This window comes from Podarcis gaigeae (assembly GCF_964106915.1).
Source record: "Podarcis gaigeae genome assembly, chromosome: 2".
Taxonomy (NCBI): Eukaryota; Metazoa; Chordata; class Lepidosauria; order Squamata; family Lacertidae; genus Podarcis; species Podarcis gaigeae.
The window spans coordinates 61,142,103-61,158,476 of NC_139679.1; the positions used below are offsets into that span (position 1 = coordinate 61,142,103).

The 16,374-nt window shown below is 41.2% G+C and overlaps 1 protein-coding gene across 1 annotated transcript in view; it reads left to right on the forward strand.

Annotated features, from left to right (window-relative positions):
- Positions 1-16,374, forward strand: part of SPOCK1 (SPARC (osteonectin), cwcv and kazal like domains proteoglycan 1) — a 410,736-nt gene that overhangs the window by 276,202 nt on the left and 118,160 nt on the right. The window contains 1 exon segment of the mRNA XM_083728616.1: positions 14,442-14,574. Coding sequence (XP_083584742.1) covers positions 14,442-14,574 — 133 coding nt within the window.

Sequence of the window (16,374 nt, forward strand, 5' to 3'; positions counted from 1 at the left end):
TTGCAATAGTCCTTCTGCTTTTTAACTGAGTAGGTGTCAGGAGTAATGTTTATTTCAGTATTTTGGGGTAGATCTAGAACTGAAATAGATAGTCAGCTATCTAATTTTCCTTACCCATTTACCTCCTGGGTTGCCATGGTAAGGATGCGGGATATGGAAGTCCAAAGGGCTCCTAGAACACCATATGTCTGGTCAAATGATGTGCACTATGGAAGAGAAAGGAACCCATACCCACTTGGCCCCTGCCCATTCAATAGGCTGAAATCATTTGCAACTGTGGTGGTCCACTGGGAGTTCAGACGAGGTAGAAGAAGGTCCAGCTCCTGCAGCTGCACATAAATCTGGACATAAAAACAATTATCTACTTGATTGTTTGTGCATGAATTGAGCAGATAATGTGAATAAATTCTGTGAATGTTATCATCACGTCTGGCTTGATGATTAAGTCAACATACATGAAAATGTCCCATCATCTTGAATGTGGAGCCATGAAATCTGTCAATCACCATTTCATTTGTGATTGCTGAACTCATTTGAAATTTCTCCAGTGTGAAATGACTTCTCCTTAGGTTTTTTTAAAAAATAAATAAAAGACAGGTTAGAAAGCTTCATGGATAGAACAGATGGGAGAAAAAAACTAGAAGTACTGTCTTTGCTGGGGCAAAGCAAGCTGTTAAAACAGTTCCCTTACTCCTTTAAACTGCAAAGGGGGTAGATGTTTCAGCAGCTTGGGTCCTAGGAGTGTGGTAAGCAGGGGTGGACCACCCCGTATGACCACCTGAGGTATAATGGGAATGTGCTGCCCCTTGCCCACGGCTCACTACCACACACTGCCTCACCTGCCACCCTGCCCTGCCTGCCCCACTACTTCTACTACTGCTGGAATGCCCCCCTCTTTCTGAACTTGCCAAGAGGGGGGCATTCTGCAAGACTTTGCTGCTCATCTTCTCCACCCCAGAGGTGGGAAAAATGAGTGGCAAGGCCACATGCTGGAGTGCCTCCCTCTTGCTAAACTCTGTGTGAGGACAGCTTTTCTAGCAGCACTGGAAGTGGTGGAAAGGGCTGGGTACCACCTCTTGCACTTTTGCCACCTGAGGCAACTGCTTCTCCCCACTTCATGGGTGGGCCAGCTCTGGTGGGGGAGGATATGGAAGATAGGTGTAATGGGAACTGCCTTGTACCAGGGATTGAGGCAAGAGTCTTTCCTAGCTCTACTGTATGTTCCTGGGGGTGAACCTGAGACCTTTTGCATAGTAAGCACATGTTATACCACTGAAGCTGCAGCCCTTTAACTCTAGGCTTTGAGCATGTCTGCTTAAAGGCATGCTTTTTCTGTGATCAATTCCTTCTTACACTTTGGTAGAATCACTTCCTTCCATGATTGCCTGCTGAGCTGCCAAGCTAAGATCTGTCTGCCAACTTTTCCCTGCCATTAGTACTCACAGGCCTCTGCACATTTTGTGGATAAAATATATCTGCATACCTGGGAGGCCCCATGATATGTATGGATCTGCTTCCTTCTCGTTCCCTCCTTTTTGCAGCCAGCTTATTGTCACATGGTATTTCCTGTTTGAAAATGTGGGGTGTGATTGTGATCTGCATGCAGTATACCTGTTCAACACTATATCCTCTTTCAGAGATACTAGGCACCTCAGAGTCCTTTATCCCATTTCCAGCTGGGTGAAAACAGCCACAGCAGAAATCTCAGGCACTGCCTTAGTTCTTAACTGCTATACCTTATTATATTCTTTGTTGATTAGTAGGAAGGTGGTAAAGGTATAGCACTCCATCAAAATATTCATGAATTTGAAAATAAATTGCATGGAGATAAAGGTTCACATGTTTCTAGTTGCTCTTGAAACTTCCCCACCTCTTCCCCCCTGCATATTGCAAACATTTCCCCACTGAATAGAAAATGCTTTCCTTCACTATTCACTGCTGAGTCTGCTGCAGAATTACAGTAGATTCTTTCAACTGTGGATCTTAAAGCAAGGATTACAGGCTGTTAAGTTTTTCAGCAAAATAGAACTTCATTTGCCTTGGCCCAAGATGTTTCAACACATTTATTCATAAGCAGGATGATTGGCATACCAAAGTAGATTCACAGTGTGTATTTGCCCTTCCATTGAGAAGAGATTTGCAGTCTGTCAGTTTAACTGTAGCCGACATTTCAGTCGAGGTTTTAATTTGTTTGTTTGGGATTTTGAATTGCTGTTAGGGGTTATACTCTTGAAAAGCATCCCTCCCCCCAAAAAAACTATTTTTATTCTTGCTCCATAAAGAAGAGTATTCACTTATTCGGTTCAGCAGCCGATGTGGTGTACCTTCCATACTCTTCCCATCAGAAATAGATTCCATCATTTCAAAAAACTATGTTAACACAATTAGAGTCAACCACAATGAAGTCAACTGCGTCTAACATACCGTATTTTTCGCTCTATAGGACGCACTTTTCCTCCTCCAAAAATTAAGGGAAAATGTATGTGCGTCTTACAGGCTCAGCAGTGAATAGTGAAGGAAATGCGAATGCAGGCTCCTTGGCTTCAGCGATAGCAATGCGAAGCCTCCGAAGCACAGAGGGAGCGCTCCCTCCACGCTCCGGAGGCTTCGCGTTGCTTTCGCTGAAGCCTGGAGAATCGTTCTCCAGGCTTCAGGGATAGACTCTCCTGGCTTCAGCAAAAGGAACCTGAAGCCTCCGGAGCGCAGCGGGAGGTCCCGCGGTGCTCCGAAGGCTTTGGGTTGCTTTCGCTGAAGCCAGGAGTGCAAGACTCTCCTGGCTTCAGCAGAGAGGGAGAGCTGTGCAGCGCCCCTTCAGCGAAGTGGGAGGAGAAATTGGAAGGGGCTCCGTTTCTCCTGCCGCTTCGCTGAAGGGGCGCTAGGCAGAGAAGGGGAGATTTTTTTTCCTCTTGTTCTCCCCCCTATAAAACAAGGTGCATCCTATGGTTGGGTACGTCCTATAGAGCGAAAAATACGGTACTTTGACTTGTGAGTCGAGGCCCCGTGCCCTGCTTTATGATGAAATAAGACACATGGACACCAGTATTTTAGGTTAATGGGCTAAAAATGGCCACAACTTTATTGGTTACAGAATGTGAGTAGTATTGGCTTAGGGCACTGGATCTGAACAGACTACATTTGACTCCTGCCCGCTCTACAGGGAGTCACACAACCTGTAGGGGGAGCCTGTTGATGCAAATCAACTGGAAGCTTTCCCCGTGAGTCACCAGAGGGTCGTGCCATGGCCCTAGCCACTACCTGGGCATCAGACAGGAACCATGAACACCAGATTCTTTTAACGGAACACCCATAAAGGGGAGGGGTAGGTGATGGCCACAACCTCCCCTCCAACACGCAACAGTGCCTAACCGCCAAACCTTACAAAGTTGTGACAATTTGCTATGAGGTAGGCAAAAAACCAAATGGCTGGTGCCAATCTGCCAAGTGGGGGGGGGGGGGAAATTCCTACCAGGCCCCTTCAACAGGCGACCAACCGAGGTCCATAGTAAGGTCAGGTGTGGAATGCACGAGAATAGAGGGAAGGAGGGAGATCTATGTGTGCAGGAAACAAACAGGCTGAGCCACAGTCCCACACTCATTTAAGAGCGGCAAACCATGCCCCCCCCCCAGGCTGGCTGTGGGCCTGACACAGGCCAGGGACTCTCTGTGACGCAGTGGGCCATCCACGCCCACTGCGAAGCATGGGAAGCAAGACCCGTTCACAACCTCTCCCCTCGGGGAAGAGGAGAGGCTTTGTTGGCTAAAGTTTGCCTAATTGACTTCAGAAAGAGTGGTTTAACTGTCAGAATCAAAAAAAGGAAGTGTGTTTTTACTTTGGAAACACAAACTGTTGTATGTTACTAAGGGCATTCTTGTTGCGTAATGTAAACTCAGCTGGATCTGGCCTGCCTAAACCACAGGAAGTGGCCCCACAGCTTTATCTCCAGATCTGATTGGGAGATAACATTTTAGAGTGTTCTCTAAGTAGCAAACAGAGTGCTTTATCTCTCAGTTGGATAGAGAGATAAAAGATACCTTTAGAGAGGTGCCTTCTAAGAGTAAATCCCATACACAGCCTTCCTTGTCCTCAGCATCTTCAGTATCCGTATATCTGCCAGACCTCTGAGTCATCACAGAATTGTAGCCCCTCGCTTGCAGGGCACCTGACTGTGGCAAGTCAACTGGGCACATTGAGACTGTTTCCCCCACCCTGGCCAAATTACAGCATAGCGCCTGGTCTTTATTAGTTGCCCAAAGGACTAGTAAAATTCTACCTTCATTGAGAGAGGATGAAGGTATCAGAATATGCCTTAATTTTTCTTTCAAGAACTAATGTTCGCTTTTGAGGCAGCTGTGAAGAGGGCATCCCAAGTCACAAGCCCTTGCATTGTTTCTTTATTCACTGTAAACTGCTGGGGCAGATCTTCAAATTTAGTGAACCACTCAAACCACTCAAAATGACTCTTAAAACTGTATTTCTAAATGACAAGAGGGCCAGAGGAGCAGAAAAATGTTATTAGCACTAAGATTCATCTCCTATTAGAGGCTACTCCTGAAAATGCCTCTCATATGAGTGTGAATGGGAAAGAGCATGAGTTTTCAGCTGGGGTGTGGCGAGAACCTATGTAGAGACAGGACTAATTAAACTATCAGTGAAATAGACCAAATTATTTCAGATAGGCTGAAGTCAGATTTTTATTGTTTTGATTAAATCAAAAATTATGATGGAGGTGCACCCATAATAAATTGAAGAATTAGCATGTAGCATAAGAAAGCTGTCAGGTTCTGGCATATGAATGAGAAGGAATCATCAGAATGCACTACTTCTGGCTTGCCAGTGATGGGGTAGACAACAATGCTATGCTGTTTTAAAAAGGCCAAAGCTTTACTTGGTTGTATAATGTTGTGTGTGTGTGTGTGTGTGTGTGTGAGAGAGAGAGAGAGAGAGAGAGAGAGAGAGAGAGAGAGAGAGCTCTTACCAGTTACCTGCAACTGTGTTGCAGAGCTGAAAAGAGGCACACTCCGCCCCCTGCCAACAGATTGGTTACATAGGACCACAGACAGACCACACCCTTGTATTTCAGGAAGAACATCATGGCAAAGGGAAGACCAAACTAGTCCTATCCATTGTTGCTTGAAGCTCCCATGGAAGGAGCAGCCTTGGCCCAGTATACCTGAAGGAGCGTCTCCACCCCCATTGTTCAGCCCAGACATTGAGGTACATCTCCAAGGGCCTCCTGGTGATTCCCTCACTGTGAGAAGTGATGTTACAGGGAACCAGGCAGAGGGCCTTCTTGGTAGTGGGGCCCGCTCTGTCAAATGCCTGCCCATCATATGTCAAGGAAATAAACAACTATCTGACTTTTAGAAGACATATGAAGGCAGCCCTGTTCAGGGAACTTTTTAATGTCTGATGTTTTATTGCTTTATTATCATCATCATCATCATCACTTATGTTGGGAGCCTCCCAGAGTGGCTGGGGAAAGCCAGCCAGATGGGCAGGGTATAAATAAATTATTATTAATAATAATAATAATAATAAAGCTTGCTTTCCTCTCACCACCTCTCCCCCCATTTTGTGAAGTATTAGAATCTGAACCTGGGCAAGAACTGTCTCAACTTTTAATACTTACAAAATTTAAGAAACTTTGGACAAAATTGCTAAACCTTTTTTTAAAGAAAAAAAACCCTACTGCTACTACTTATTACTATTTTGCTAAATAATTATTCATAATAGGTTGTATCCATTGTTAGTTCTATGCAGAGTAGACCCATTTCAATTAATGGGCATGACTAATCTCAGCCAATGAATTTCAATGGATATACACTGCATAGGACTTACCAGTAGTTGGAGTCATCATGCCAAATAGAAAATCAAGTTGCTATAGTTATATCCATTGTACAATGAAACTGGCAGCTTTAGCTTTAGGTGTGACCTTAGCCTTGTGCAGATTACATATTCAGAGACAAAGAAAGTGTGCCCTTTGGCCTGCCCTCCAACCTTCACATATTAATTCACCCTTGTGACCAACTCAGTACAGCATGCAGACTCAGAAGGCTACATAAACACAGGGAACTGGGATGAATAGTACTGGTGGCACAACCCTGACCCTTCCTTTAGTTGTTTTCTCTGGATGTGTTGTCTGCCCAAGGCTACTGAACCAATGGCATGTGCTGCTGAAGCAAAACAGTGAAGAAGCTTCTAGGATCAACAAAAGCCATGGGATGCAGTTCAAGCAGGCTGAAAGGAACCGTGCTTCACACCTGATGGAGTGGCACATACTTATTTAAATCTTTGTTTTACAGCACCAGTCATGAAAATTCATAGAGGGGAAAAACAATAAAAACAACATTCAGTAAACCAAAACAAATTACATCAATAAATCAGCGAAAGCAACAGTCCCAGTAAACGGCCAATAAAATAAGCACAACTACCCTGAAAGTACCGGTAAAGGTAAAGGTACCCCTGCCCGTACGGGCCAGTCGTGTCCGACTCTAGGGTTGTGCGCTCATCTCACTTAAGAGGCCGGGGGCCAGCACTGTCCGGAGACACTTCCGGGTCACGTGGCCAGCGTGATGAAGCTGCCCTGGCGAGCCAGCACCAGCGCTGCACACGGAAACAGCGTTTACCTTCCCACTATAAAGCGGTACCTATTTATCTACTTGCACTTAGGGGTGCTTTCGAACTGCTAGGTGGGCAGGAGCTGGGACCGAATGGTGGGAGCTCACCCCGCCGCGGGGATTCGAACCGCCGACCATACGATCGGCGAGTCCTAGGCACTGAGGTTTTACCCACAGCGCCACCCCTGACAGTACCGGTAAATAGTGTTAAAAATGAAAGTTCTTCTGAAAAGTGACAGCCTTCAACTGCCAAAAAAAAAAAACTAGCAGGGACAAGACTAAATGAATCTCTTTTGGAGGATAATTCTAGAGCATTGGGGCTGATCCTTGTAGACTCCCCATAAAATGTTGCTAAGTTGATCCCAGAGAACACAAAACAAAGAAGAGGTAAGAAAAACATGCTTGCTTCCTAATGAGGTTTTCACAGCCATAACCACTGCAAGCTGACTCTGAATGTTTATATTGTTTTTATCAATCTGCAATGCCATGGGTACATCCTTGCAATGAGTGTGAAACTAATATGGAGAAGTTACAGATAGGTAGCCGTGTTGGTCTGCCATAGTCAAAACAAAAAAAATTCCTTCCAGTAGCACCTTAAAGACCAACTAAGTTAGTTCTTGGTATGAGCTTTCGTGTGCATGCACACTTCTTCAGATACGGAGAAGAACTTCTTCAGATATGGAGAAGGTTTGGGTGGGAGAAACCTAAGTTAAAATCCTCATCTCTGCCAAATTGCATGTTATAGCAGATCTTGAGCTGTAGCCATATATGGCTGGCCAATGCCATGTTCTTCACTTTTGCATTTCAGTGTAGGTTTGCTTACTTATACTGTTACTACATCATCTCAACATTAATTTACCAGCCTCTCATTGGCAGTAGCCAACAAACTGGAGAACTGGGGCAGGGCAATGCATGATGTGACAATGGGAAGACTTGGGGCAAATGTTGGGTTCATTTGTCCCTGTTTGCTGTAATATGCTCACTGAGATAACTTGGGGCCCAACCCTACATCCCATAGTCATCAAGAAGTAAAAGATGCATCTTAAGTGTTTTAAAAGTGGGTGCGAAGTAAATTGTTTAGTGTGAGTAATTGCACTTATCAATTGGTATTTCCCTAACTAACCTTTGCTTGTTTCTCCTTACATTCATATAGCCATTATTTCCTCGTATTTTTGGCATGCTGCTAGCTGGCTTCTTTTTGTTGTTGTTTGCTTTGGGATTGCAAAAAAGCCTAAGATTCAACAGCACAGGCTTTTCTCACATGCTTTCTTCCCAGATCCATTAACCACTCCCCCAGCACAGTTTGACAAACAGTAATAGGAAATCCAGCTGTGCAGGTGGGAAAGGAGGAAAGACAAAAGAACTCTGGGGAAATGGACAGGAGAAGACATAGTTGTTGAGTCTCTCCCTTAATCAATAAATGTAAAGATATAGCAACAATTTCCAGGTTGTAACTGACAACCCTAGTTACACTTTCTGAACTACAGCTAATTAGGTCTTGGTCCAATAAATCATTTTAAAACATACATTTTTGCACAATGTGTCTCTCTGTTTCATGTCCACATAGTAAATTATTATAGGTATGAAAATGTTACAGGCATTAACATTGAAAGACCTGTTTTCCAGCAATCCTACATGAATTCTATTTACTACCAAGAACAGCCATAACTTGAACACTATCTCTTTAGAGAGACGTACAGCAAGAACCCTTCTATGGGTGTTTAAAATCTAGTCTTTTTAAACCTGTGAGATAATATGAATGCTGCATAGGTGATAACATCCGCAGGCAGGCAGAAATAAGATAATAAAAAATATTTTTTTCTGTCTGGGTTCTGAATGCTGGCAGGTCATACTTTTGACTCAAAGCACATACGCTTCTGGAACTGAGCAAGACAGAGAGATAAAGTTAAAACGAACACACATCTCTGTCAAGCTGAAAAGACAAAATGTTCATAATAGAAGCCACTCTAAAGCTATTTTGTTTCTGACGTATTAGTGGAAAAGGCATTAATACAATGCCTTTTCCACTTAAAAGATTTGCAATGTATTTTTTTTCCTTTTTAAAACCCTGTTATTAATAAATTGAAGTTGCTTATCAGACCATTTCTAACAGCTAGAAGAAAGTGAAATCTTGAGAAAAGCCAGTTTAGCTGATAACCATATTTTATACTTTATTTTAAATCTGAAGGTTTTTAGGGTTGAGAGCTGTTTTTCTGCCACCAAGTACTAAGTATAGATTTGGTGGTGGTGGTGGTTTTTTACCTTTTCACTTCAAAATGATCTGATTTGTATATTGAATATTATATGAACTTGTGCAAGAGGGTTGTGCAGTATTTCTGCTGAGAAGTTCTGGGTGAAATGACTGGTGGGTTGAGTGTGGCAATTAATACCTCACATTTGCGTTTGCTATATCTTAACATAACCTAAGCCCAACTTATGTTGTCTGTTGGTCTTTTGGTCTAAAAGCCCAATAGGGAATGCAATCCAGGCTGTTAGAGTATTTGGCAGGCTTCTATGTGATACAAAAGTTAAAACAACGATATATTTGTAGATGATCAATTCAGACTCACATCATAAAACTAGCACCTGCTATGCAAATTGTTCCCCTTGGGAAGTTGGCGCTCTTATTTTTCCTCTTCCATAGCCAGTCCCCATTCAGCAACATTTCCCTCGCAGTTTCAACTATAGAGCATGCCATAATAATATCCATCCTTGATTATTCTTTGGCATCTACGGAGCCGCATTAGCAATCACATTGATGGATTAAGTGGAACACATGAATGAAGAAGCAGACAATATTAACTAATTGCAGTTGTTGAGTAGATGGGAAAGAGATGGATGTGGCGTGGTAGGACTCAATCGATCATCAGCTTGAAGGAACAAGTAGAAGGTTATGACCCCTCATAGTTGGACTTTTTGAAACAAAAGCAATGTTGAACAGCTCAGGGACTAAATGCATCTTTCAACTGGTTTCTAGTTTTAGGGCTCTTCCAGACAAGTTGCTCATTGAGCAATCATTCTGCTTTGGTTGCTTAGAGGCAATATGACATTGCTGTCATCCCACACTTTCCTGTTCATTTTCTGTCACTTTTCTTACCACAGAAATGTTGTTGTATGCAAGAGGGCCAGATTTGCTTTAATTGCACAACTGAAATTTGCTGGCAGAGTACTGAATATCATCTACAAAATAGTATAGTCCGAAAGTAGCCTTAGACTATGTTTGGAAGTTAGCACTTTCACAGCATGCATTCAACCAAATAGCAACAAACATGTTGCTTTAAAAAAAACAAAAACCATGCAAAGCATGACACTGCTCAGTAGCCATCTAACCAGGGCATTTCGTTAGAGTAGAAGATGAGCTTGAATGCCACCTTTTGAAAAGTTAATTAGCAACTTAATAATCTGCAACCACAGCAACTATTTTTTTAAAAACCAACCCATAAGATGGAGTTGTTGACTTCTTCTAGCAAGATTCTGTACAGAAAAACATATGTGCAAGTTACACAAGGGGACTGTGTGTGGGTTGCACATATGGCTTGCAAACTTTTCTCCCCCTTAATGCTCCTGCTCCTGTGATCTCGGGTCCCTGGTAGTCACAGCTTCTTGTGCTTTTGCCTCCTAGCTATGATTATATGGCATCATTTTTAAGATACTTAAATTTTTGCAGGCATTCTTTCGTGCAAAGATGTAGACATATTGCAATATTTGGGTAGCATCACTGTGAGCTTTATGAATTTGGACCCACCCGATTTCACAAATCATTTGCATAAATTTTAATATGTATACCTCACCCTTTTTGGTTCAATCCAGAGTATTTTACTATTCACCTATCTTAATTAATGAGGAGTTAGTTTGTTAAGGAAAGTGAATGCATTCTAGAAGATTAACACTGCCATATACTGACAGAACTGGTTTTTGATACCAAGGCTTTGATTGCAGGCTTCTATCTCTCTCTCTTTTTGGTTGGCTTTTTTATTTTATGATATCGTGATGGGGTTGCTTCTGTAGATGCAAGCTTCCTAATAGTGCTATTTATCACTGTGACAAAGGCTCAAGCAGAAGAAAGCTTTAACTGAATGAAAGAATAGCATTTTTATTATTTTAGCAGCTGAATGTGATATTACAACAGAGTTTGAATTGTGCAGCAAATTGCAAACTGAGGCAAAATTGTTTTAAAGAGCATCCATATGTGTTTTCTAAACCATGATAAAGGCATTCGGTGATGTTTTAAAATGTTTTTCTTGTCTCGGCTAAACTGCTCTGATGTGCTTTCATATTAGGGCAAAGCAGTGGGATTGCTATTTCTTCCAAATGCTTGGGGTAGAATTTATATATTGTTATGAAATCTAGAAAGCCAATATCACATGGAGCTACTTCACACATGATATTTACAGTACCTCAATCATGGTTAAAGGGGTGGGCCATTAGACCTTGGGAGGCCCTCTGTCCTTACTAGAGCAAATTCCCTCCACATGCCCTCCTAGCCTTACTCTTGATTAGGTGTAATGTTAGCCAGGATTCAGGTTCATTATTTTTATTCTTTAACACAAAAACAAAGGGCTGATTTTTTACAAAAGGGTATGAAACATACAAATGGACCTTGGATGGGCATGTCGTAAAACAAGTTAGTAATTGAAAATACTTGAGAGTTACTTTTCAGTCCATTCTATCCAGGTCACTTTGAATTCAAAATATTGCATTGAGTGCATGGACTATTCCAGTGGCATTGTTGAGGTTCTGCTGTGCAAAGGATGGTGAGCATATACCTTTAGTTTGAAGGTGCCCCCAAAACAAAGGAATTACCAAAATTATGTACATAATCCAGGTGTGCATATTAGGAATGAATGAATGAATGAATCAATCAATCAATCAATCAATCAGTCAATCAATCGCAAGAGAGGAGAGGACACAAACTATTTTTTTGAGATCTTTGGTGCCCCAGCAGTATAGGCTTTGTCTATATTCATCCTCAACAGATTATGACTACCTATCCCTGGCTTTTTTTTTGATAGCTCAACTTGCTCCTGGATTCAGCAACAAAGTCAACACCATCTTCTGTCACTTGGGTTAGAAAAAGCAACCAGCTACATTAAAGGGGCTTCTAGATCATAACTTGCAAAATTTGTCAAGTCTGACATATTGGGGGTGTTTTTTTCCACCACTGTCCTTTTGTCTAGAACCTAAAAGAGATCATTGATTTGCTAGGTATTTAGCAATTTTGAATATCCCTAGGTAACAGAAGAACATTTCCATGTGCTGGTTCAGTTCTTTGCTATCAGCATTTAGGGTCAATTTGCCAGGCTGCCCTTGGCACTTGACAGTTTGTCCCTTGCAAAAACAGCTCAATTGAAACAATAGCTCATGTCCTCCTATACTGTAACTTTTATAGAAAGATACCAATCTGAGCTAAAGATTTTAGAAGGAATGACTATAGCAGGCACCAAATTGCCAATAGACATTATTTCTATTTATAACTCTTTCTGATTATTCATGGAGTTTCTTATACTCTCATGTTAAAAGGTGCATGCATGTATTGTCTTGATAACTGTATGTACTGTATTTGATGTTATGATTTGTAGACCAGATATACTGAAAGCGATCATAGAAAAGCACAACCTAAAACAATATAACATTTAGTAACCTTAATAATACTTAACTAGCAAAACTATGCAAAATATAAATGAATCTTTAAAATAGAGTTGGCGTTACCCTTGACAATTATTTAAAAGGCTTCTATCAGGAATGCCAGTCCTATTTTTAAGGAGTTTATATTTAATTTTTAGATATAAATATAATATTTTTAAACAGACATTTATATGGCACTTTGTTCATTGAATGCCCTTTAAATTTAATTTCATAAATCATGCAGTGGTTGATTTTTCTTATTTCTCTTGGGCAGGAAGCCAGCTTCAGATCAATGGTTTCAAATCCTGGGTATTGCTAAATTCTGCTTGGCACCAAGACATTGTAGATATGTTTGTATGCTAAGAAGGGATACAATTTTTTTTAGTTGACTATGATAATTTGATGGACTGTAACATAGCAAATGTACAAAACTACTCAAACAGAGGAATCTTAGTATTGTGCAACTGCAACAGATTGGAGGGTGGGCACAATGTCAGTGGACATTGGACTACCAAGTGTCAAATTTTATTTTATCCATGGTGTCATTCACTCCTGTATGAAAAAGGAGGCCATAGTTCTCATACCATTGGTGATTCAGGGGTAGCAGAGGCTTTCAATATCACAATATAGAATCTAAAATCCAACAAGTTAAAAAAGACCCTAGATCTGAAACCCCATAATATAACAGTTAAAGTACTGAAGAGAAGAAGTGAGAACATCAATGACACAGTCAAGATAGCCATTCATTTTTGAAGTTTCAGATATCCAGAGTGGTACATTGCAGGCTTTTCAATAGCTTTAGAAACGTTCATAATCTAAAAATGGGCACATTGCAAAGCACAAGGAAATGTGAACATTGTAGTAGACAAAGTCATAGGAGTGACCTCAGCTGTGCATTGCCCCATTTTAGAATATTTCCTATGAGATTAAAAAATAAAATCAGCTTAACAATATATTCCTTAAATAGCAGGCCACTGGAAACAGAAATATAAAATCATAGTATCTAGCTCACTCATCAACTGAATGAGCTTCTTCGTACATACCAACTTTAATATTAAGCTAGTTGTCAACATTGGTTATACTGAATGGGGTTTTCTTCTTGTTACTTTTCATTTTAGAAGGATCCCTAAAATAGTTTAAAAGCATATAAAGCTACATTGTAAGGCTGTCCTCCTAGCTGAGTATTAGCAGCCCTGACTGGCAACTGCAATCCAGGGTGTCAGGCAAGAGTCTTTTCTCCCCCTACCTGATGATGCCAGAATTCAAATATGGTGCTTTCTGCATGCATGTGCTCGAATAACATGTTAGGGAGAATGCTAGACAAAAAATGCTTCCACTTAAAATTGTAGCTCTCTATGTATAATCTGTTTGGGACGCGGGTGGCGCTGTGGGTTAAACCACAGAGCCTAGGACTTGCCAATCAGAAGGTTGGTGGTTCGAATCCCCGTGACGGGGTGAGCTCCCATTGCTCGGTCCCTGCTCCTGCCAACCTAGCAGTTCAAAAGCATGTCAAAGTGCAAGTAGATAAATAGGTACCGCTCTGGCGGGAAGGTAAACGGCATTTCCGTGCGCTGCTCTGGTTCACCAGAAGCGGCTTAGTCATGCTGGCCACATGACCCGGAAGCTGTACGCCGGCTCCCCCGGCCAGTAAAGCTAGATGAGTGCCGCAGCCCCAGAGTCAGTCACGACTGGACCTAATGGTCAGGGGGTCCCTTTACCTTTACCTATGCATAATCTTAGCTTCACTTTCCCATTCAATACATCCATCTCTTATCTAAAACATATAAAATACATTCTGGATATCCCTATCATCCACATTTCTATTACTGTATCTTAAATAATTATTTTTGTTGTTGTTGTTGCTGCTGGTGCTGGTGCTGCTGGTGCTTTTTTGTTATTATATGCTGTTTTTATGCTATTGCTAGTTTTCATGTTATTTCTGTCTCCTACAGCTTTTATTGTTTTTCTCGTACAACCAATAACAATAATCATTTTGTTATATAACTACTGGAAATAAACAATATTGCTTTGCCAGCAATTACAAATTCACTCTTTAGCTGGCCCTGAAATGTGCTTAGGCAGAATTAGATCCAAAAGGATTCCATGCACAAAATTTAGATTGTTTTCAGGCTTAGATTTGGCAGAGACTTGTCTTAGTTGTCTATCACATTCACACAGACCCCCGCCTTCTCTTCCAGCCTTCGGCAAAAGAAAGGAAACCTTCCCCAGAGGCACTGGAATGGACCAGCTAATTTAGTAAAATGCAAGCCATGCCCTCTGATGCATGCCAGTGCAGTTTGTGGCTCCGATGGACATACTTACACAACAAAGGTAATGACAAAAGCGTTTCTGCCGTAATTCGGGCATTTGCAAAAGTACCATTTAGGAATGTGAGCTTTCAAACCCAAGCCGTTTAATGAAACATGTAAGACTGTGAGTAAGGAAGGCTGTTACCCTGATGCTCCTCATGTCAACTGAAAGTGCCAGTAGTTCAAGAGAGTTCCTCTACACCCCAGACTGGAAAGTGAAAGGGGGTCCACATTTAGAAGCAGTTTTTCATGGTATTGTAAGATTGCCAGATTAGATGCCAAACTTCCTGCACAATGGAAATAACGTGGATCTTGTGTTTAGAGTGTGCAGAAAAAGCAGTAACAATTGATTGAAGACACCTGTTATGTGAATCTGTGGCTTTATGTTTCCTTATATTTCCTTTTCTTTATGGTGTAGCATAACACATTAAAATGAACGATGTGCACTGCATTTATATCACTCAATGCATGGTTGTTAGAGAGTAAAAACCTTGGTGGGAAGTGTAACATTTGACTTTATAGTGAAAATATAATTCACTTGGTGTGCTGCATAGGTCATATATATTCTAAACCAGTACACCAAAGGCATAGCTAAAACACTAAAGGATTTCCACATCTGAGAGCAGATAATGCAGTCAGTGGATATTTTTCATTGGCCTGATTATTAATGCCTTAGGTGTTGATTTGGTAAAAAATACAAAACACCTCCTTAGTCATGTTTAATTCAAGTGTTGATACTTCACTTTTTAAGTGGAATTAAGATTTTCATGTTTTGTTCTTTGCGGTGTACTATGTTGGATTAATCATTTATTCATACATTCATTGCTATAGACATATAATATACACTATTCACAAAGGTTTTGCTTGGATATGATACTTTATGGTAACAAGTCTGAAAACATAAACATAAAGAAGAAAAGATAAAATGCATCAATATATACCATCTAAAAAGTGCCCCAAAGGGCTGTAACTGTGGTGACCTAACTCACTTTAATGTATATTTAGCTCCTACGTTGTATTAGCAAGTATCCAGGTGATAGAAATTGCATGATCCATGCACCAAAGATTTATCATCTATATCAAGATAGCAAAGTTTGGCTTCAATTGTGTAAAGGAGATGCCGTAACAGAATCAAGCGGATGCAGTAGGTGAGGGTGTGAGAAGAAATGTGGGTTAGAATGAATATATAGTGATCTTGAGTGGTGGCATAGAGAAAGGAAGACAAATTGCAGGAGAAGAATTGTTCCAGGCACAGGAAACAACAGGTTAGAAGGTATGGAGACAAACCAGATGAGTGGTTGCAGAAAGGAAGGAGCATGAAGTTATAAAGGGCCATGAAAAGAGAAATCTGATGCCAATTCACTCATGCATGTTGAGATCCTCATATGGGAACTGTACACACACACACACACACACACACACACACACACACAACCCATACGCAATTCTATGTATGAGAGAGGGGGGCGCAATATGAATGCATTTGCTTCTGAATATTCTTAATTTGAATCAGGGCCAGAGAGGAGCAGAGCTAGGGGGGAGGACCTAGTTTTTGAATTAAATGTGGAACATGACAACTTGTGGAACATGACAAAGAGGCAATGTGACAATTGTGGAGAAGTTGAGTTATCCATAGTGATAAGACAGACTAATTTTGCCAAGATATGCTCAATCAAGCACCAGAGGGCAAGGTGTATATTGGGAAGTTCCATTAGCTGAGCTAGCACTTGGCTGTCCATCTAGGTTAGATGGCAAAATATCATCTGTGAACTGTGTAATCCCATAGTAACAATGAATTATTGCACTTGAATATGTGTTGTAC